We start from the raw sequence: 20,367 nt of genomic DNA on the forward strand, positions 1-20,367 counted from the left end.
CTATGTGTGATGAAGAGAAAAAGAAATTCTTTTGTTGTCCCAAAGCATTAATTTTTAGTAACTGGGTACTTGTATTTTGTAAGGTGAGTGTTACTTTAGAGCGAACATTTGTTTTAAAAAGAAAAGAGGAAGAAGAACTCCCCCCACAAAAACAATGTATACCACGGAATACAGTGCAGCCAAGAAAAAGAACAAGATCTGAACCCGGAAGGCAGAGGTTGCAGTGAGCCGAGATTGCACCATTGCACTCCAGCCTGGGCAACAAGAGTGAAACTCATCTCAAAAATAAAAATAAAAAGAACAAGATCATGTCCTTTGTAGGGACATGGATGGAGCTGGAGGCCGTTACCCTTAGCAAACTAACACAGGAATCAAAAACCAAATACCGCCATGTTCTCACTTACAAGTGGGAGCTAAATGATGCGAACACATGGAGATGTAGAGGAGAACAGCACACACTGGGGCCTTTTGGAGAAGGTGAAGGATGGGAGGAAGGAGAGGATCGGGAAAAATAACTAATTGGTACTAGCTTTAATACCTGGATAATGAAATAATCTGTACGGCAAACCCGTGTGACACAAGTTTACCTATGTAACAAACCTGTACTCGTACCCCGAACTTAAAAGTTAAAAAAAAAAGAAACAGAAAAATACTTCTTCAGACCAGTACACCATACATTACTTATTTTGTGCCACAACCACAGAGTGTTATTAGCCAACACTGAGAAAGATGGCATTACCTTGAGTTGTTCCAAACTCGGTGCATTTGCTTTAGTTTCACATGTCAGTGAGTGGTGGCTTCAGACACACAGACAGGATAAAAATATGAATTTTTATGGTATAAAGTAATACTTCATTTGATCTGAAGTCATGGGAATCGGAGCAATCAAAATATATCCTGCAGACTTTGTTGTCTCACCCTCCCTAATGTGTGTGGGGGTCATTTTAAGAAGATAGCGGGATGGCCCTTCAAAGCGTCAGTGCCTTCTATTGTTAGTCCCCAGGCACTAGAGAGGCTGGGAGCTGAGAAACCACATGTTGTTGACGTTATTGGTTATGCAATAGAGAAGACTGTGTCCAGGCCTTCCTTCTCTCTGTAACCTCCTGCCATCCTACAAACCCCAGGGTCTGCTCTAGGGACCATTTCAGATCTTGGCAAGCAGAACTATAGAAAGTAGCAGTAGAATATTTTAGGGTATAATTTTCATTCTGTTTTGAGGGCCTCTATCAAAGTATAATAACTGGCTGCTTACCTGTAATAGCCTAAAACTTTGCTACCTCTGGTTTTATCTGTAGTTTTTTAAATATTGTTCTTCATAGTAAATAGACATCACATCTTAACTGTTTAATTACTTTGTTATATATTACCTAAAGTACTTTTTTCTCAGTGAACATGAAGTTGTCTCATTGTCAGACATACTTTTCACTTTTCTAACTGTTCTGTTAAATAATTACGGAATGGAACTGCTTGGGATTAATGCTTTTCCAGGAAGCTCTCAAAGGTCTTTAAGGTCACCAAATGTGAATTCAGAATCCAGCAGCTAATCATAGGTTGAAATAATGGGGGCATTTTAACCAAGGCCATTTCTTTTTATAAGGCAACTTCATTGTGGGAAAATTTTCTAATAGGTAATAGACATTGTGAATTCAAAGGCAATTATATTGTTAAGCTACTATTATCTTCCTCCTCTTTTGCATTTGAAGAAATTGCTAAGCTTCGTTTCTTCCATCAGAGGAGGAGAAATATGAACAAGTATCACTTCTGAAAGAAATACTGAGAAAGTCAAGAGAGTTAAGTGTAACTATATTTCAGTCCGTAATGCCATAAGGAAGGAGCTACATCTTACATTCAATAATAGCCACAGAAACATGAAGAGTCTTGGTTAAACATGACAAAGAATCACTTGATAGAGAATCTATAATATAAAGCTAAGGATCCCAGTGCTTGAAACAGAATCTGAGGCCCAATTCTTCCTGTAATGTATTGCTAAAAGAGAATATGAAATTTCCTCTCCAGAAGGTTTTTACAAATGGCTTTAATTCTCTTCTGTGTCTCAGCTCTCCTGATGTACCACCCAACAGCTGATTTTTCTTATAACTGAACCTTTTCTAGTAGCCTCAGGTTTCGCCTGACTTGAGGGACAAAGGAAGGAATTTGAATTGATTTCCAACCTACTTCTTGAATATTTACAAGGCCAGGCCTTCTAAATCTTGAATCCCAACCAGCTGGAAGCAGTTCATCTTCCTTTGTGCTCTTACAGCCCTTCTTTGTTTGCTGTCAGCACCCCAATAATCTGCCTGGTTAGTTGTCTATTTCTTTATCTTCCCTGATAGATCATAAGACTCTTGTAAAAGGAACTATTTTATTCAGCGTTGGGTTCCCTTCTCTGCTTCACAACTATTTAATTTAATTACTGTTTTACATATTTGTGCCTCTTTGCACCTGACTGATGGTTTTCTCCATCCGCTTCCACTTCTCTATCCCCCATACATACTCCTACCCAGCGTGTTTTTTCCTTTGGATCTCCTCTGTCCCCAAAAATAAAGGTTTACCCTTCTATCCTCACAAATCAGTAAGGTTTCCAGAAGGCCTCTTCTAATCAGGCAACAATTCCTACTACTATTCTTGTCTCCATCTCTCTATCAGCACCAGTTTTGTTCTCTCCCGCCTTTGTTGTTGTCAAAGCAATTCTTTTTTTAATTTTTGTCCGTTCAAGATCTCCCCACCCTCACAGAAAACAAAGGGTGTGCTCTTGGGAGGGAGTTATGGACTATGGAAGGAGAGGTTTCAAAGTCCAGCTTTAGAGCAGGCTGGTGAGCTTGTCAGGTGCCTGATCGTCAGCACCCATCCTTGGCTGGTCGCTCTCTGCCCTGATGACTGTCGCTCAGTGTAGGAATGAGATAGCTCTGGCTGCACTCCCCAGAGTCATCCATGCTGGGAAGGATTGAGGAGGGGTGGAAAGTTAGTGAGAGCCTGCATGTGCTGCTGCAGAGATGCCCAAGATAGCAAGAGACCCAATCTGTTTCCCATTTATATACTCTCATTGCTGATAGATGATGGACATCCTTCATTTAGGTAATTATTATTGCTATTAAAATATTACCTGAAAGGGTGCCTATTATTGGGTAAAATGAGTGCCTGAGTGCCTTATCTCTCCCACTTAATATTTCTACTGAATTATGTATTCTATTTCTTACTAATAGTGGAAATGAAGTTCCTTATGCCTTTCTTTAGCTTTATTAGGAGATAGAACTAATTTTGAGGAAATGCCACACCAGGAATGCATTTGTTTCCCTGAACTGTATATGAGTAACTGAGCTGGGGCAGTGTGAAAGGAAAGAGAGGAGAGGGGAGGAGGAAAGGAGATGGGAGGAGGAGAGGTTTGTTGATTACCGCTCTATGCCAGATATTATGCTAGGGAGCGAACAGAATACTGAAATCACCTCCTCCAACTGCCCAGAAACTGAGTGAGGTAGGCATATTCCCATTTGACACATGAGGAAATAAGGCCCCAGGTCACATAGCTAAGGATTCAGCCAAGATTCAAACCTGGGCCTGACTCTAGAGTTCCTGATCTTGCTTCAGAAATTGTCACTGTTAGAGAAGACTTGCATAGTTGCCAAAAGATACATGCTAATCTTCTAGGATTAAAAAAGCCACAGAGGTGGATGACACTGGTTTTCCTTCATAGGAAAGCTCTAGTTTTTACCGTATGCAGATCTTCCTGAAGGTTGTTTCTAATATGAAAAATTTTAGCAGTTGTCTTAGAGCTTCTTTTCTTGATTTCCTCACAGTTACAGTTTCTTTATAAACAAACTATTAATAGAACAACTTAAGGCAAAGACTCCCTCCACCTGTGGCATATGTCTCCCAGACCACGTTCTCTCACACAAAGAGCCTAGTACCCCCGAAACACAAAAATTCACTTAACTATTTTTTTCCTAAGAAAAGCAAGATCCTGTTACCAAAATGACTCTTAAACTCTTCTCAAAACTTCATTGCAAAGGAAATGAAACTATTAAAAGACCATTGCTCTGTAATTCAGGAAATTGAATCAACTTGTTTGGAGCCATAGGCAGAGGAAGATTTGAGCTGTACTGAGCCACATATTGTGAGACTAAACAGTGCCCTGCTCTGAAATGATTTTACCATTCATGAGCTGTCTCTTTACAACACCATGGAGCTCCTCAAATGCTTCCTTTTCTTTACTACCTAAAATTACAATTCTCTGCACAAAATGAAAATACTTTTGTCAGATGTTCACATTTGGAGTGATTTTTTAAAACTTTCATTTCAATTTTCCTTAATATTTCTATACTTGTCAAATGCGTATGTCTTTTTAATAAATGAAAGATACATGATACATACATCTTGAGCTTGAAGAATTTCTGCAGACAAAATATTGATGATTGAGACTGGATGATAGGTTTGTGAGAGCTCATTATACTGTTGTCTCTACTATTAGTATGTATTTTAAGTTTTTCATAATAAAATGTTGAAAATATTTTTGTAATTCTGCAGAAAAATTTAACTCACGTTGTCTGCGTTCTTCCTGTACTGCTCTACCCACAGAGCACAGTCTTTCCATGCTTCTGCCACTAATTTAACACTAGTCAAATTTTGGCATTTTGAGCAAAGAAAGGAAGGGAAGGGAGGTAAATTGTGGTTGGGCTCAAGCGCCATGATATGCTCCTTCTTAGCTTAATTAAAATCCATGACAAGCACAGCCATCACTCACATTTTAGATTCTAGATTGCTGCTGTAGTAGTAATGAATTGCTGCAGAACAGGCAAGAAATGACATGTTTTTTTTGTTTGTTTGTTTTCCCAAAAGCTAATTGAAGGCTGGGCACGGTAGCTGACACCTGTAATCCCAGCACTTTGGGAGGCCGAGGCAGGCAGATCACTTGAGGCCAAGAGTTAGAGACCAGCCTGGCCAACATCGCAAAACCCCATCTTTACTAAAAATACAAAAAATTAGCCGGGTGTGGTGGTGTGCTCCTGTAATCTCAGTTACTCGGAGGCTGAGGCATAAGAATCACTTGACCCTGGGAGGCAGAGGTTGCAGTAAGCCTAAACTGTGCCACTGCACTCCACCCTGGGCAACAGAATGAGACTCTGTCTCAAAAAAAAAAAAAAGAAAAGAAAAAGAAAGAAAGAAAAGGAAAGGCAGAGGCAGGGGCTGGGGCAGGAATGGGGGGCGGAAAGGGAAGGGAGCTAATTGAATCTAGCTTCAAGCCCTTGTCATCAGTTTTGGGAAGTTCGGTATCAGTGACTGAGTGCCTTCTCTTAAGAAAATTAATTTAAAACTTGTAAATAAGGCAACAAGACTGCTGTGTACTTTTCTAATATCATACTAGAACACTGTGTAACAAGCCTTCCTAAAGACTATTTTATGCTCTGGGCCCTAGACCTGTCCAGTATGGTAGCCACGTGTGGCTGTTGAGCGCTTGAAATGAGGCTAAGTACAACTGAAGAACTGAATTAAGATGTACCATAAGTATAAAAAACACGTTGGATTTTGAGCACTTACAACAACAGCAACAAAAGTCTCCATAATGTATATATTGACACGTGTTGAAATGATACTGTTGTGGATATAGTGGTTTAAAATAGTAAAATTAATTTTACCTATTTGTTTCTTTAACTTTAAAAAAAATGTGATTAGTAGAAAGTTTAAAGTTACATATGTGCTTCATATTATGTTTCTGTTGGACAGTGCAGCCCTAGAGTTTCTGAGAAGGTAACTTTGACCAGTTATTTACTCCTGATTAGAGTCCAGACTATGAAGTTACATGTTAGCCTATAGATGATTAATAAGCTGCAAATGATTTCTATTTATAGCCAAAAGGTAACCCCAAAAGTTTGTGTTCTTATGGGCCTAGGACATAAATCGTTTTGTGTCTAACTTGGTAGATTTCATCCATGTTTTATTTTCCTTAACAGTTTGACTAAATTTACCTCTGGTGGTTGTACCAATCAAAATCTTGTTATACGACAGAGCTGGAAATTCTCTAGCTCTTCTTGTACTAAGTCCTTTTGATCAAGTGACATAATGGATATAAATTTAAGTGTTACTCTGTGAATTGTTTATTATGTGTATATTTGGAATTATGCTTCTGAATTGTCTTGCCTTGTTTCCTTAAAGGACAGTGAAAGGGAAGTGAAAATATTGAACAATGCTGATACTGAATAACAACTATTTTCTTTCACTCTATCTGCTCCTGTGTTTGTGTAAATAAAAGTAGAGGAACTGTGATGTTTTAAAATTCCAGACCTCCATCGCCAAAGAAAACTTTCCAAAGGTCCTCATTCCCAGCATCGGACCCACAAAAATGTCTTGCCCTCCCCTGCGGGGCATGTGCGGCCCTTCTTCTCTCATCCATGAGGAAGAGGGTTCTGTTGTTGTTGTTTTGAATGAGTCCATCATAAAAGCAGCAGAAACCATTTGACAGTAGCCATGCTACTGTTTCCGAGTACCCAGAAGGCTATTTGTAGCCTTCTTGAACAGTTGCTTTCTAACCCTTTTGAAATCACAAGAGATAGCATAGCAAATAGGAACCTATTGTATATTCCATTTGGCTATATTTTGTTTGTTTGTTCATGTTGTCAGCTCAGTGCTTAGAATCTAAGGAGACAAGACCATAATAAAGGACAGTGTAGAAGACCTGAAGTTTTAAGCTCCAAATCTCTTAGCTACCAAAATAAATAAATACTACAGAGCTGTTTGTGAGCAAGAGAAAACATCTAGACAGAGTAAGGCTAAAGTCCTTTTTCCTTCACCCTTACCCTTTCCTCTTTTGCATCTAGAGATTTGGAAAATTGCTAGAACCATGAATTATTAGGTATGATGTTTTATTTTATTAGGTTGGAATGAAATACAGAAACCTAATCCTGAAACCTGGGGGATCTCTGGACGGCATGGACATGCTCCACAATTTCTTGAAACGTGAGCCAAACCAAAAAGCGTTCCTAATGAGTAGAGGCCTGCATGCTTCGTGAACTGGGGATCTTTGGTAGCCGTCCATGTCTGGAGGACAAGTCGACATCACCGTGTGTTACTGGCCTGGAAACTGAAGGGAGTTTTGCAAATGAAAATTTAGATTTCTATTGACATCCTTTTGTTTTCTAATTTTAAAAATTATAAAGATATAAATGGAATTATAAATACTGTGACCTAAGAAAAGACCCACTAGAAAGTAATTGTACTATAAAATTTCATAAAACTGGATTTGATTTCTTTTTATGAAAGTTTCATATGAATGTAACTTGATTTTTTACTATTATAATCTAGATAACATGATATAAGAGGGCTAAGAATTTTTAAATTGAATCATATACATGATATAATTTGATCCTTCTTGTATCTTGAAGTTTTGTACTTGGGATTTCTGGACTGATAAATGAATCATCACATTCTTCTGGTAAATATTTTCTTGGAGCTCTGTGTCAGCTTTGATCCTTTGTCTCCCAGGAAGGTGTGACCTCTCCTTTGCCTGCATACCTCAAGGCCAGGGGGATATGCCTCAGTGATGCATTTATCTTTGTATATCAGGCCGCATGATTCCCAACTTTCTGCCACACTTAAATTACGTTCCTCCATTTGAGTTTTGTCTTTTCCGTCCAAAGTTCAGTCAAAGAGTATCAAAAAATTATGTTTCAGCTAGACTGGCCTAATGTATAAGTTTTTGTATCTTGTATTAGAGGATTTCGTAGCTTGTATTAGAGGCTCCTTTCCACCTCAGCATACAAGATCGTTAGTCTTTTGGCATGTGTGCCAATTAGAATACTAAAGCAAGTCCAAGCACATTTTTCTCTTCTCATGTTTCTAATAAGTGTTAGGGACTTTGCCTCTTTTACTTACCACGTCCCCAAAAGTGTCAGGTAGACATGTCACAAATGGCTCTGTAGAGAGCCACGGGAAGAGAGACGGGGTGGATGTGGAACATAAAGGGTTCAGAAACTCCAGAAGAGGAGTGGGTTTTGGACAGAAGCATTTGAGGACAGCTGCTCCAAAGCCGTATGTGTATGATGAAACTTAACCACGGGGAAGAGACTCTTCAGTAGCCTGTTCTGTCTGGTGATTTTTATTTTAAGTGAACCTTTGGATCTATCTTTAACTCTCTTTATTGTGAGTCTAAATTCCAATTCTGCAGCAGATCAGTAAACTCACAGTATTTTTCCTGTAGAAATCTATTCAATAAGGAAACCAAGACAGGATAATAAAATTAAAAAACAAAAACAAAAACAAAAAACTTTGAATTCCCCTGCCTAGGTCTTCCAGTTGTTTTCCAGTGCATACCTCAGGTATGACTTTGCTAGCCAGGGACAAAATTAGCACCTTCCGATTCTCTAGTCCAAATGAACTTTGTGCTAAATAAAAAATTATTATACTACATAATAAAATTACAGACAGCAGGAAATGCAAGAGCTAGGAGATTCCTAGATTGTATCTGCCAAGCAAATACCTTAAACATCCACCTGAAATCCTACTACCCTCTCTTCTGAGATAATTTGCCCAGCCCTTCTCTTCCCCACACTCACTCAATGTCACCCCCTCTAATCCCCAAAACTGTTTTTGTGGTCTTTGTAGCCTGTAGTAGTTTTCTCACATCTTTCCCCCTAGACTTTTCTGTTTTCCAGTTTCAGACAAAAAAACTCTTCAGCTTTTTCCAGTGTGTCTCCTTAACAGTAACTTTACCATTTGAAATCTTATTTCATAGAAAAACTAAATTGGTGTGGAAAGGCTGCACACAATAAAGTTATATTATTATCCATGAAAATGAACTCATATTTCTTTCATACTTTAACGTTAAAACCGAAATGCATGAGAGCAAAAGCCACCATGTTGTTCATTTTATTTAGGGCCTACTTCTAATATTTACAATCTACCAAAGAGCAGTCACAAAATTAAAACTCACCCCGGGAGCAGTGGCTCACGCCTGTAATCCCAGCACTTTGGGAGGCCAAGGCAGGAGGATCACCTGAGGTCAGAGTTCAAGACCAGCATAGCCAACATGGTGAAACCCTGTCTCTACAAAAATACAAAAAGCTGGGCATGATGTTGGGTTCCTGTAGTCCCAGCTACTTGGGAGGCTGAGGCAGGAGAATAGCTTGAACCCGGGAGGCGGAGGTTGCAGCGAGCAGAGATCATGCCATTGCACTCCAGCCTGGACGACAGAGTGAGATTCAGTCTCAAAAAAATTAATACTCAAAGAATTATCTAGCATAATTTAAAAGAAAGGACTTTTTAAAAATTCTCTAGCATAATTCAAGAGAAAGGACTTAACTTTTTTTTTTTTTTAGTGTGATCATCCGTCTAGTTGTTCTTTTTTTCCAGATCAGAGCAGAGAACATCACTGACATGCTTGAAATAGTGGATAACTATGGAAATTGTAATTGGACAAATGTACACTTTAGATTTATGGACTGAGCCACATATAATAAGGTCTCTCCTGGTGATTGATCCAGGGGATTTAGGCCTCTTTTGGGTTTTTTTTTGTTTGTTTTTTTTAAGGCATTGTTATGTTGTGAAGGATAAAATCTTAAACATCTTATGCTGATGATAGTAGGCATGATCCTAAAGGTTTAGTTTTACGATGCTGCAGAGAAGAGAAATGTCTTGACGTTATGCCACGTGATATAGACTTTGTCCTCCTCTAGTATAAATGTTGCATGTTACCTAGATAAACGACTAAAAATTGCCTTGAGTTATCACCTGAGCTACTTATGCCAAGGTCTTGCCTTTCTAAAGCTAATAAGGTGAGAGGTGGATATCTGTAGCTCTTCGGATGAAAAATTGCATTGTGGGAGATACCAAAATTGGGGAAATAGCTCTTCAAAGAAAAATTACTGATATGATCATTGTACTTTTAAATGCCTTAAGTAGTAGGCAGTGACTCAATTTTCTACTTTGCCATTTTACCTTTAGCCTTTATGTATGAATTACAGGTCTGTGGAGATTCTGCCTCCCCACTAGACCAGTATGTGTTTACCATTTATTTATTTTCTGTCATACACAGGTAGAACTTTCCATGTGCCAAGGAAATTGCATTAAAATTTACATTAAAATACCATCTTACTTCAGGCTGCTATAACAAAATATCATAGACTGGGTGGCTTCAAAAGCAGACATTTCTTACAGTTCTGGAAGCTGGGAAGTCCCACAATCCACATGCTGGTAAATTTGGTTCGTGGTGAGGCCCCTCTTCCTCTTTTACTGACCACATCCCCAAAAGTGTCAGGTAGGCGTGTTACAAATAGCTCTGTAGAGAGCCACGGGAAGAGAGAAGAGGCAGATGTGGAACATAAAGAGTTCAGAAACTTCTGCAGGCAGCAGTGGCAGGGAGCAAGCCCTAGAGTGTCTCTTTTTACGAGAGCAGGAATCCCATCATGAGAGTTCCATCCTCATGACTTTATCTAAACCCAGTCACCCCTAACAAAGGCCCCACCCCCTAACCCCATCACATTGGCTGTTACGGCTTCAATGTAGGGGATGGGGCACAAACATTCAGTCCATAACGAATACTGATTCCTCAAATAGGGTTTAAACATAGTTAACTGAGCCCCCAAAGAATGTTAAAAGAGAAAACCCATTTTATTTGAATAGATGCAGTGACCACAGCTTCTTCCCTCAAATCAACACATTACAGTTAGATGTCTCCCATCTGAAATTGGATAGCCCACTGAAATTGAACATGCCTTCTCTTATAAATGTGTGGTGAGAATAAAAGCAACAAAGAAATGAATGTGGTGGCTCACACCTGTAATCCTAACACTTTGGAAGGTTGAGGCGGGAGGATCCTTTGTGCTCAAGAGTTTGAGACCAGCCTGAGCAACATAGTGAGACCCTGTTTCTACAAAAACTAAAAAAATTAGCTAGGGATGGTGGCACATGCCTGTAGTCCCAGCTACTTGGGAGGCTGAGGTGGGAGGATTGCTTGAGCCCAAGAAGGTCAAGGCTGCCATGAGCCATAATCACGCCACTGCACTCTAGCCTGGGTGACAGAGACCCTGTCTTAAAATTAAAAAAAAAAAAAAAGGAAAAGGAAAGGCCTGCATACCCTCAGTTCTTTGAAAAACAGTCAACGTCCAAAAAGTTTATTTTTTGAGTCACCTTTAATAGAGAAATTTCCCACTGGAAACAGATCCACCTAAGTGATTATCTAGTATCAGCTGTATCAGGGCAAAAGGTAAAGGTTATAAGATGTAAATATTAGACCAAAATAGCCTTTTTCAACAAACACAATAATGCTGTAAGTCTGTAACAAAACAAAATTTGAAAAATTGAGGTAATGTACACAACAATGCACACACTCCCACACCACACTGTGAGTGATTCCTCAGTTTTTATTTGGTTGAATTCACCTTGTAGTTCCCTTTCCTGAGAAAATACAGGTTCAACACATCTAGTCCACGATGTACGTACAAGGGGAAGGGGTGAACAGGAAATAGCTCCCTTGTTCTGCTCACATGAGCTGGAACCTGTACTAGCTGCATATTTCACAGACCCCAGAGGCTCACCTCAATTGTACTCCTATGATAAAATGTCTCTAGCATTTGTCACGAGAGAAACTGGCTAGAAATAGTTGTTCATTGAGTCCAGCAAGACACGCATTGCTGTTGATATCTTTGTGGCTAAGATGGAGAATGTGACTGGATAGTAGTTATCCAGGTGGATTACTAGCTATTGAAACAGTCTGAGATAGTTGCATGATGATTAACGTTAAACTGGGGGTAATTTCAAGTCATTTGGCTAAAAATGAAAAAAAAATCCCATAAAAAGGTATCAAATGTACAGATAATAGGGCTGGAATTATTAAGTATGATGATGTTATTAACATTTAAAATTATTTTGGCCGGGCGAGGTGGGTCACGCCTGTAATCCCAGCACTTTGGGATGCCAAGATGGGTGGATCACCTGAGTTCAGGAGTTCAAGACCAGCTTGGCCAACATGGCGAAACCCTGTCTCTACTAAAGGATACAAAAATTAGCCGGGTGTTGTGGCACATGCCTGTAATCCCAGCTACTCAGGAGGCTGAGGCAGAAGAGTCGTTTGAACCCCGGAGGTGGAGGTTGCAGTGAGCCGACATTGTGCCGCTTCATTCCAGCCTGGGCAACAAAGTGAAACTCTTGTCTCAAAAGTAAAAAAAAATAATATTTAAAAATATTTCAATGTGGAGACAAACTCAAAATGAAATTAGACACATTCCATTACCCAGGTAAAAGAAGGGGAAGCCTGACTTGATAGTAGTGTTCAGGAAAAAAGAGTTGGCAGTTTTATTTGGCCAAATTCCAATATCAGCTCGTAGTACAGCACACCGGGGGAGGCGGACGGGAGGCGAGAACTAAGGCTTTTTAAGAATGTGTTGATGGAAGTATGTGCCTAGATCAAAAGAATAATCCCCCCGGACTCCAGTGTAAGATCAATCACTGTTGGAATATTGTGTTCCTTTCTAGGTATCACATTTTAAGCAGACTTTGGCCAAGTATTACAGTGTTTGCAGGAGCAGTAACAAGATGGTGATAACTTTGAAAATACTTCTCAAAAGAAAAATAAAAAAGAATTAGGGAAGTTCAGTCTGGAGATAATTCAGAAATACAGATGATAATTGTTTTCAAATTCTTGAAGGAAATGGAGAGAGAATAGGCTAATTCTGTATTGCTTCAGAAACCAAATGGAAACAATTAAATTCCATTAGAGAAATGGTTGGAAAATATGAGGAGGATTTAGTTCAGTACGAGGAAGCTGTTTCTAATAATTTTTGTTGGTTAAAAATACATTCTGCTGCTGTGAAAAGCCTGTAGCTGCCAGGAGTGTTACAGAGGGCATTCCTCCCTTGAGTTGACATTTCTGCCAAATCAGCTTTGAGGGCTTCTCCAGCTTTTAAGATGCGATAACGATAAGATGATCATCGGGAAAACATCCCTCAGATGAAACGTTCACAGGCTGGCTCTGAAAAGTGGCATTCAGATGATTGCGGCTCCCCCATACTGTAGGAATATTGTTTATGGCTTAAGGTTGCCTCGCTCCTCATCCGTAATCAGTGAAAGTTTATCCAGAGGTTAATTACCAGTTTTCTGGTGGGTATCTGGGAACTGAGGATGGGAGACTAACAGTTGTATATGACCATAGTAAAGCAAAAGACTGTTAGAGAATGAGTAAATGTTCGTTTTCCTCCCTACAGAATTTACAGTTACTCTCTGTCCATTCCACTCACTACTGTCTTCATCACACACACAGAGGCAAACATCTGATTCAGATAGCCAAGTGTGCCATGCATGCACTCCACCATATTGTGATCTCTTGGAGGCTTGTGTCTGTCCCCTGTCCTCCACAGTCCTGGATTGTTCATGAATAGTTCATACGTGTTTGTTAAATAAATATACCTTCTTTAAAATTATCTTTTGTTATAAAGATGCCTCTTTCTGTGGTAACTGCAAAATACCTGATTTGTAACTAAACCTAAAACTATATGGATAAGTTATTTCTACACCTGTGGGGGGCAGATTTCTACATGAGAGTCCTTTCCTTACTGTACTGAGAGTTTCTGCATGAGGTAGATGAAAGAAACATGTTTTTTGTAAAAAAAAAAAAAAAGAAAAGAAAAAAATTGGCAATGGAGAACATTTCTAAAGCTTCTCAGCTTCTCCCTATGATTATGTGTTGAAACCTAGGAATTTGTTCATCTAGAATCTCTGGTTTTCTTGGGGGGTCTATGAAAAGGGCAGAGCAAGCAGATATCCCATGATTGCCCTGCAATAATATTAGATAAGTTCGTGTGCATGGATACATGCATTTTTCTAGGGATAGAGTCCTTAGCTTTAATCAGAAGAAATTAAGAACTACTGTCTTTAAAAATGTGCTTTTAAACATTTGTTTTTTGAATTCATTTCAAAGACTCTAACGTGCCCATTATGTGTCAGGCACTGTGCTTGGCAATGAGGATACAAAAAGACACCCCAGAACTGGAGCTGCTCACAGTGGAGTGGAGAAGGCAAATGAGTTCATAATTTATTGGGATAAATTATAATAGGCATGTATCCAAAGCTTTTCTGTGTTTTCCCCTCAACCCTGGTTGACTCCACTATACAATTTGACTGTGGTGCCACAAAATTTTACATAGTTACCATGCCACCTGCCACCACAGCCTTCTATTTTTAACAAAATGATTGCTTTTCTCTTTTCAGCATTTCAGGAGTGGGGCCAAATGGTGTTCTATATCTGGTATATCCAGGAGTTTCTTAGATCTGGTAGTTAAAGGGCTTATAAACAAGAGATGAAAATGTTCACTTTGCCATTTTTGTGCAAGTGGTTATAAATTGATAGCCATTAGAAGAATGATGTGGCACCCCTTTTAAGCTAATATGTATTAGATAGCCAAGAGGCATTGGTACATCCTATAAATCTAGAAAACAGGTTGTTAAAATAATCACTGAGTTGTGTAGAGATGGTCCAGATTAGTCAAGATTTCTTACTTCCTGTTCCCAGCAACTTTTTTTTTGAGATGAGATCTTCCCATGTTGCCCAGGCTGGTCTCGAATTCTTGGGCTCAAGAGATTCTCCCGCCTCAGCCTCCCAAAGTGCTGGGATTACTGGTATGAGCCACTGTGCGCGGCCCCATCAGTGTTAATAATTTCCATTACCACCAGTAAGAGCCAAAAAAAAGCACCCTAGCATTTCAACCTCTTACTGACTGTTTGTGACTTCTTTATGTAGGGATAGAAACTGATTAAACAGATCAATGAAAGACTAAAGAAGCCTCAGGGCTCCAAGGTTCAGACAAAGACTGGGGCTGGACTTTAAATTTACACTCCATTCCCTTCTGTTTCTTTAAATAATCATCTGCTTCTCAGAAATCCTTGTTTTTGTCTATCAGACCTATCTATTTTATTTTCTTGTCTTTTACTTATTCATGTAATTATTTAATTTTTTGATGAGATAATACATTTGATGAGAGAAAGTGGTAGGAGTGATTCCAGACAGGAATTTTCTCTCTCTTTTAATGATTGGATGGATAGGTCTTAAAAGGAATGTAAGACTTTATTCCAGAACAAAGCAGTCATCAGTCCCTTTGTATTCAGGGCAAAGTGGGGAAAACCAAAAGATCCATTTTGTCCTCCTTGTTCCAAATCAGATGCCTTTCTATGGTCTTCAACATTTGTGTGACTGACAAGTGGGACTTCTGTTGTAATTCACAATGCAATCACTGTTCTAAACATGCACATGGCCCACTCTGTCTCAGCTTCAATTATAAAATCTTCAGCCAGAGGCTATTATCCTCTGTTTTGTTCAGTCAGCGAGATAGCCAGTGAATTTCCAACTGAGATCAGGTGGCAGGAGAAAAATTTCTCACACTTCATCTATCAAGCCCTTGTAGACCCCAGTATATTTCCTCCACTGGGGGGTCCTGATAGGGAAGTTTTTCTGAAGTCATTTGGGAAGATGTCCTAACATTGCATTTCCATTCCTAATTCCACCTTAGGTGAGGGCAGGGAAATAATAGCTTAAGAAACCGTAAATTCACAGAGCTCCATCCTCCTGTTTCCTTATTTGCACGTCACTAATTTTTTAGTAGATAAGCTACACCCTGTGTCTACCCAGCCATGTGAAGCATCTCTTTCTCTCCTGCCCGCCCTTCGTTTCTCCCCAAAGTCCAATTAAATAAATGAAAGATTCTGGGCAAATCTCTCCAAATCCCAGCAGGAACACAACAGAAGTCTGAGGCAAAAAACACAGTTAGTGAGGCCATGGACAACAAATCTAGGTGCTTTTTAATTTGGAAGTGGGGGATTGGAGGCTTTTCTGTGAAACACCCTAGTTTTAAATTACAGTCAGTGTCCCAATGCCCGCAAGCTAAATGAGAGGTTTGGAAGGATTAGGGTAAGAGTAGACTATATACAACCACTTCTACAAGTAAATGCCTTTTAATTTTTTTCTAACATAAATATTGCAGGAAGAGTAAATGCCTTTTTAAAATATCTGTGCAAGCTAGGCATGGTGTTGCATTCTATAGTCCTAGCTCTTCAGAAGGCTTGAGGCAGGGGGATTGCTTGATCCCAGGAATCAGAGGCTGTAATGAGCTATGATTGTGCCACTGCACTCCAGCCTGGGTGACAGAGCGAGACGTTGTCTCTGAAAAAAAAAAAAAAAGGTGGGGCCGGGCATGGTGGCTCAGGTCTGTAATCCCAGCACTTTGGGAGGCTGAAGTGAGGGGATGGCTTAAGCCCAGGAGTTCGAGACCAGCCTGGGCAACATAGCGAGACCCCTTCTCTGCAAAAAAATTTTTAAAATTAGCCTGCTGTGGTGGCACACACCTGTAGTTCCAGCTACTCAGGAGGCTAAGGTGGGAGGATACTTTGAGCCTGGGAAGTCAAGACTGCAGTGAGCTGTAATTGCACCACTGCACTCCAGCCTGGGTGACAGAGTGAAGTCTTGTCTCAAAAAATGAATGAATGAATGAATGAATGAATGAACAAATGTCTGCAGAATCCAGAAGAGCTCTATGGAAGATTTGGCATCTTTCAAAACTCATTGACCAAATTTTAAGTATAATTATGAACTTGTTCTAGGAAAGCCAAACTGCTATCTGGTTGACTTTTATCTTCTGAAGTTCAAGTTAATGGGGAGGTGGGGGAAAAGCCAGTGAAAGTCAACTTGTTTTATAAGAGTGGTGCGTATTTGTGTTAAGGCATACAAAAACCTGATTAATTCCTCTGTCTACCTAGTAAGTTTCTTAATACCCTATCAGAATTCAGCTGGAGCACTAGTAGCAACACACTGTTTTCTCTGGTGCCAGTAGACAAAATGTCAGAACGCCTGCTGCATTCCTATGGGATAATAGAAATGAAGTCATTACGTTAGAAAGTGGATCATGTGCCCAGGATACACTTCTCTCACCCTGAACCCAGTGACTCTTTCCTGGGTTAAAGTTACTGATCTGGTGGCAGATGCAGTTCTGGTAGCCAGAAGAGGGTGAGACAGAAGCGCCACTTAAGGAACATTGAGGTTTTATGATATTTGAAATGGCAATGACACGTTGGTATGGTGGCTGAAGTATAGATGTGCCTATCAGAAGGTGAACACTGAGAAGAAAGTGTTAGGACAGACAGCCAAGAACTTGATTGCTGGCAAGTGCTGGCTTGAACAAGGGCAATTGCTGGAATCTAAGAGGGGTGCTAATATTGAAGAGAAGAAGGTGTCCAGTTTCAGGGCTCTCCTTGATTAGCAAACAATTGTTTTGTAATTCAAGGTGACTAGAAGTTTTACTTTTCAAAGGTACTGTAAGAGACTGTCTAACCTCCTCCAAAGGATTTTCAGGACTTGTTAACCATGAATAATAAAAGGTATGAGTTCATGGCCAGGTGCGGCAGCTCACACCTGTAATCCTAGCTCTTTGGGAGGCTGAGGCAGGTGGATCACTTCTGCCCAGGAGTTCGAGACCAGCCTAGGCAATATGGTGAAACCTCGGCTCTACTAAAAATACGAGAATTAGCCAAGTGTGGTGGCACGTGCCTGTAGTCCCAGCTACTTGGGAGGCTGAGGTGAGAGGATCACCTGGGCTTGGGAGGTCAAGGCTGCAATAAGGCAAGATTGTAGCACTGCACTCCAGCCTAGGCGATGACAGTGAGACCCTGTCTCAAATAAAATAAAATAAAATAAAAGGTATCAGTTCAAAGAAAACTCCTTAAAACTACCTTGTTACCTCTTATGTATAAAAACTTTTGTAGTCATGTTTTAATGGATTATTACCAAAGTTGACCTTTATTGTGCCTGTCAGAAAAATCTGGCTGTTATCTTGAGTTCCTAAAGGAAGAAGTAATAGGAGCTATTTGGCAGACTTGACAACAGTTTCTAACATTTCTAAACAGTCTAATCAATAATCAAAAGGACAGGCAGGGCTTGGCGACTCACGCCTGTAATCCCAGCACTTTTGTAGGCTGAGGTGGGCTGATCGCTTGAGCTCAGGAGTTTGAGACCAGCCTGGGCAACATGGTGAAACCCCTGTCTCTGCATAATATACAAAAATTAGCTGGGCATGGTGGTGCATGCCTGTAGTCCCAGCCACTTGAGCCTGGGAGGTAGAGGCTGCAGTGAGCAATGATGGCACCACTGCTGTCCAGGCTTAGCGAGAGAGTGAGACCCTGTCTCAAAAACAAAAAGACAAAACAAAACAAAAACCACAGAAGGACAAATTGTTTGGCTCAAACCTCTAGAAACCATAACAATATAAATAACTCTCCCCAGTGAATTGTTTCTGTCTTAAATCTTGGAAATAATCATTTTTATCTTGAATATTTGTTTCCACAAATCTCACCCTCTTCCTCCATCCTCTTATACACATTCTCACACCACGTTCTATAAGCAAAGAAAATATACTTTCAAGCTAAGTGTTTCTTTTGATGCTAAGACACTTAAAAAATAACAGTGAGGAAAGCAAAAGAAATAAATGCTTATTCCTTTCCCATCTGGATTTTACAAAGCAAACTGCAAGAGAAAACAATACAAGCTCAGTCAGTATGCATTTTATTTCCTCCTGCCGCTCTCTCACTCTGCTTGGGATTAAATGTTCCCTTAGTCCTCAACCAAAATGGAAATATGATCTCATGTTTGTTTATTGTGTTGTCTTTGTATTTCCTAGGTCAATAGGGTGCAAATTTTGATTTACTGATGTAGCTTCTTTCCTCAAAAACAGAGAAATTCTTCAGGGAGCTTGCTGTAAGCATATCCAAGTGCAGCTGAACCTCACAGGTAGACATTATATAAAAATAGAGTAGCACTTTAAGATGCAAAAGTGGCATCATTCAGTACTGCCATCTCTGTACTCCAGGTGCAAGTCCAAGGATTCTACCAAACAGGGTTGCCAAACACTAATTAAACTAATTGGTTATCAATGCTGTTCTTAAATGTTATGATCCTGGGGTTTCTACAATGAGAAGAAAAGGGGATGCCTTCCATTCCCCATACAAAATGCATAAATTCTATTACGTACTCTCAAATCAGCAAGAAATTACCAAGAAAAAAATTATCTTGTCTCAAATAACAATTTGGAAAAAAAATGACCAGTATCTGTATATGTTTATTTATTTCCTTTTATCTTGTCATTTCTCTATGTCCAATACATAATAAACTTTAAAAAACAGGCTAACATACCAAGATGAAGAGATTCATTATAGCCGCTATGATTTTCTATGATAAAAGAAAGAAAAAAATTTTTTCAATACACTAAAATGGGATAAGCTCAACAGACTAGAGAGTTTCAAATGCATAGGAAAAGGAAATAAAAAGAGATAAAAGAAATTATAATACTTCTGAAACCAGCAATGTGATTCTGCTTCACACCCATGCAACTGGCAGCAATCTAGCTACTAAGGCTGAAGATGAGCACACCCAGTAGTTCCACTCCAAGATATGGACCGCCAAACAAACTTCTACATGGACACCATGAGATATCTACTACAATGTTCACAGTAGCTTTGTTTACAATGGCAAAGCATTGAAAACCACCAAAGCGGGGGAGGAGCCAAGATGGCCGAATAGGAACAGCTCCGGTCTACAGCTCCCAGCGCGAGCAACGCAGAAGACAGGTGATTTCTGCATTTCCATCTGAGGTACCGTGTTCATCTCACTAGGGAGTGCCAGACAGTGGGCGCAGGTCAGTGGGTGAGCGCACCGTGCGCCAGCCGAAGCAGGGGCGAGGCATTGCCTCACTCGGGAAGCGCAAGGGGTCAGGGAGTTCCCCTTCCAGGGGTGACAGAAAATCACCCCTGTGGCACCTGGAAAATCGGGCCACTCCCACCCGAATACTGTGCTTTTCCGACGGGCTTAGGAAACGGTGCCCCAGGAGAGTATAGCCCGCACCTGGCTCAGAGGGTCCTACGCCCACGGAGTCTCGCTGATTGCTAGCACAGCAGTCTGAGATCAAACAGCAAGTCGGCAGCGAGGCTGGGGGAGGGGCGCCCGCCATTGCCCAGGCTCGCTTAGGTAAACAAAGCAGCCTGGAAGCTTGAACTGGGTGGAGCCCACCACAGCTCAAGGAGGCCTGCCTGCCTCTGTAGGCTCCACCTCTGGGGGCAGAGCACAGACAAACAAAAAGACAGCAGTAACCTCTGCAGACTTAAATGTCCCTGTCTGACAGCTTTGAGGAGAGCAGTGGTTCTCCCAGCACGCAGCTGGAGATCTGAGAACGGGCTGACTGCCTCCTCAAGTGGGTCCCTGACCCCTGACCCCCGAGCAGCCTAACTGGGAGGCACCCCCCAGCAGGGGCAGACTGACACCTCACACGGCCGGCCAGGTACTCCAACAGACCTGCAGCTGAGGGTTCTGTCTGTTAGAAGGAAAACTAACAGAAAGGACATCCACACCAA

General features: G+C 40.5%; 1 protein-coding gene across 6 annotated transcripts in view; it reads left to right on the forward strand.

The window, feature by feature from the left end:
- The window catches only part of NLN (neurolysin), a 104,146-nt gene extending 95,364 nt beyond the window's left edge, over positions 1-8,782 (forward strand). For all 6 annotated transcript variants that reach the window (XM_054487531.2, XM_054487532.2, XM_063664851.1 and 3 more), the window contains one exon: positions 6,867-8,782. In XM_054487531.2, the coding sequence (XP_054343506.1) occupies positions 6,867-7,001 (135 nt within the window). In that variant the 3' untranslated portion in view covers positions 7,002-8,782. The remainder of the gene's footprint in view (positions 1-6,866) is intronic.
- The last annotated feature ends 11,585 nt before the right edge of the window (positions 8,783-20,367 follow it).

This window comes from Pongo pygmaeus, chromosome 4 (genome assembly GCF_028885625.2).
Source record: "Pongo pygmaeus isolate AG05252 chromosome 4, NHGRI_mPonPyg2-v2.0_pri, whole genome shotgun sequence".
NCBI classification, from domain to species: domain Eukaryota; kingdom Metazoa; phylum Chordata; class Mammalia; order Primates; family Hominidae; genus Pongo; species Pongo pygmaeus.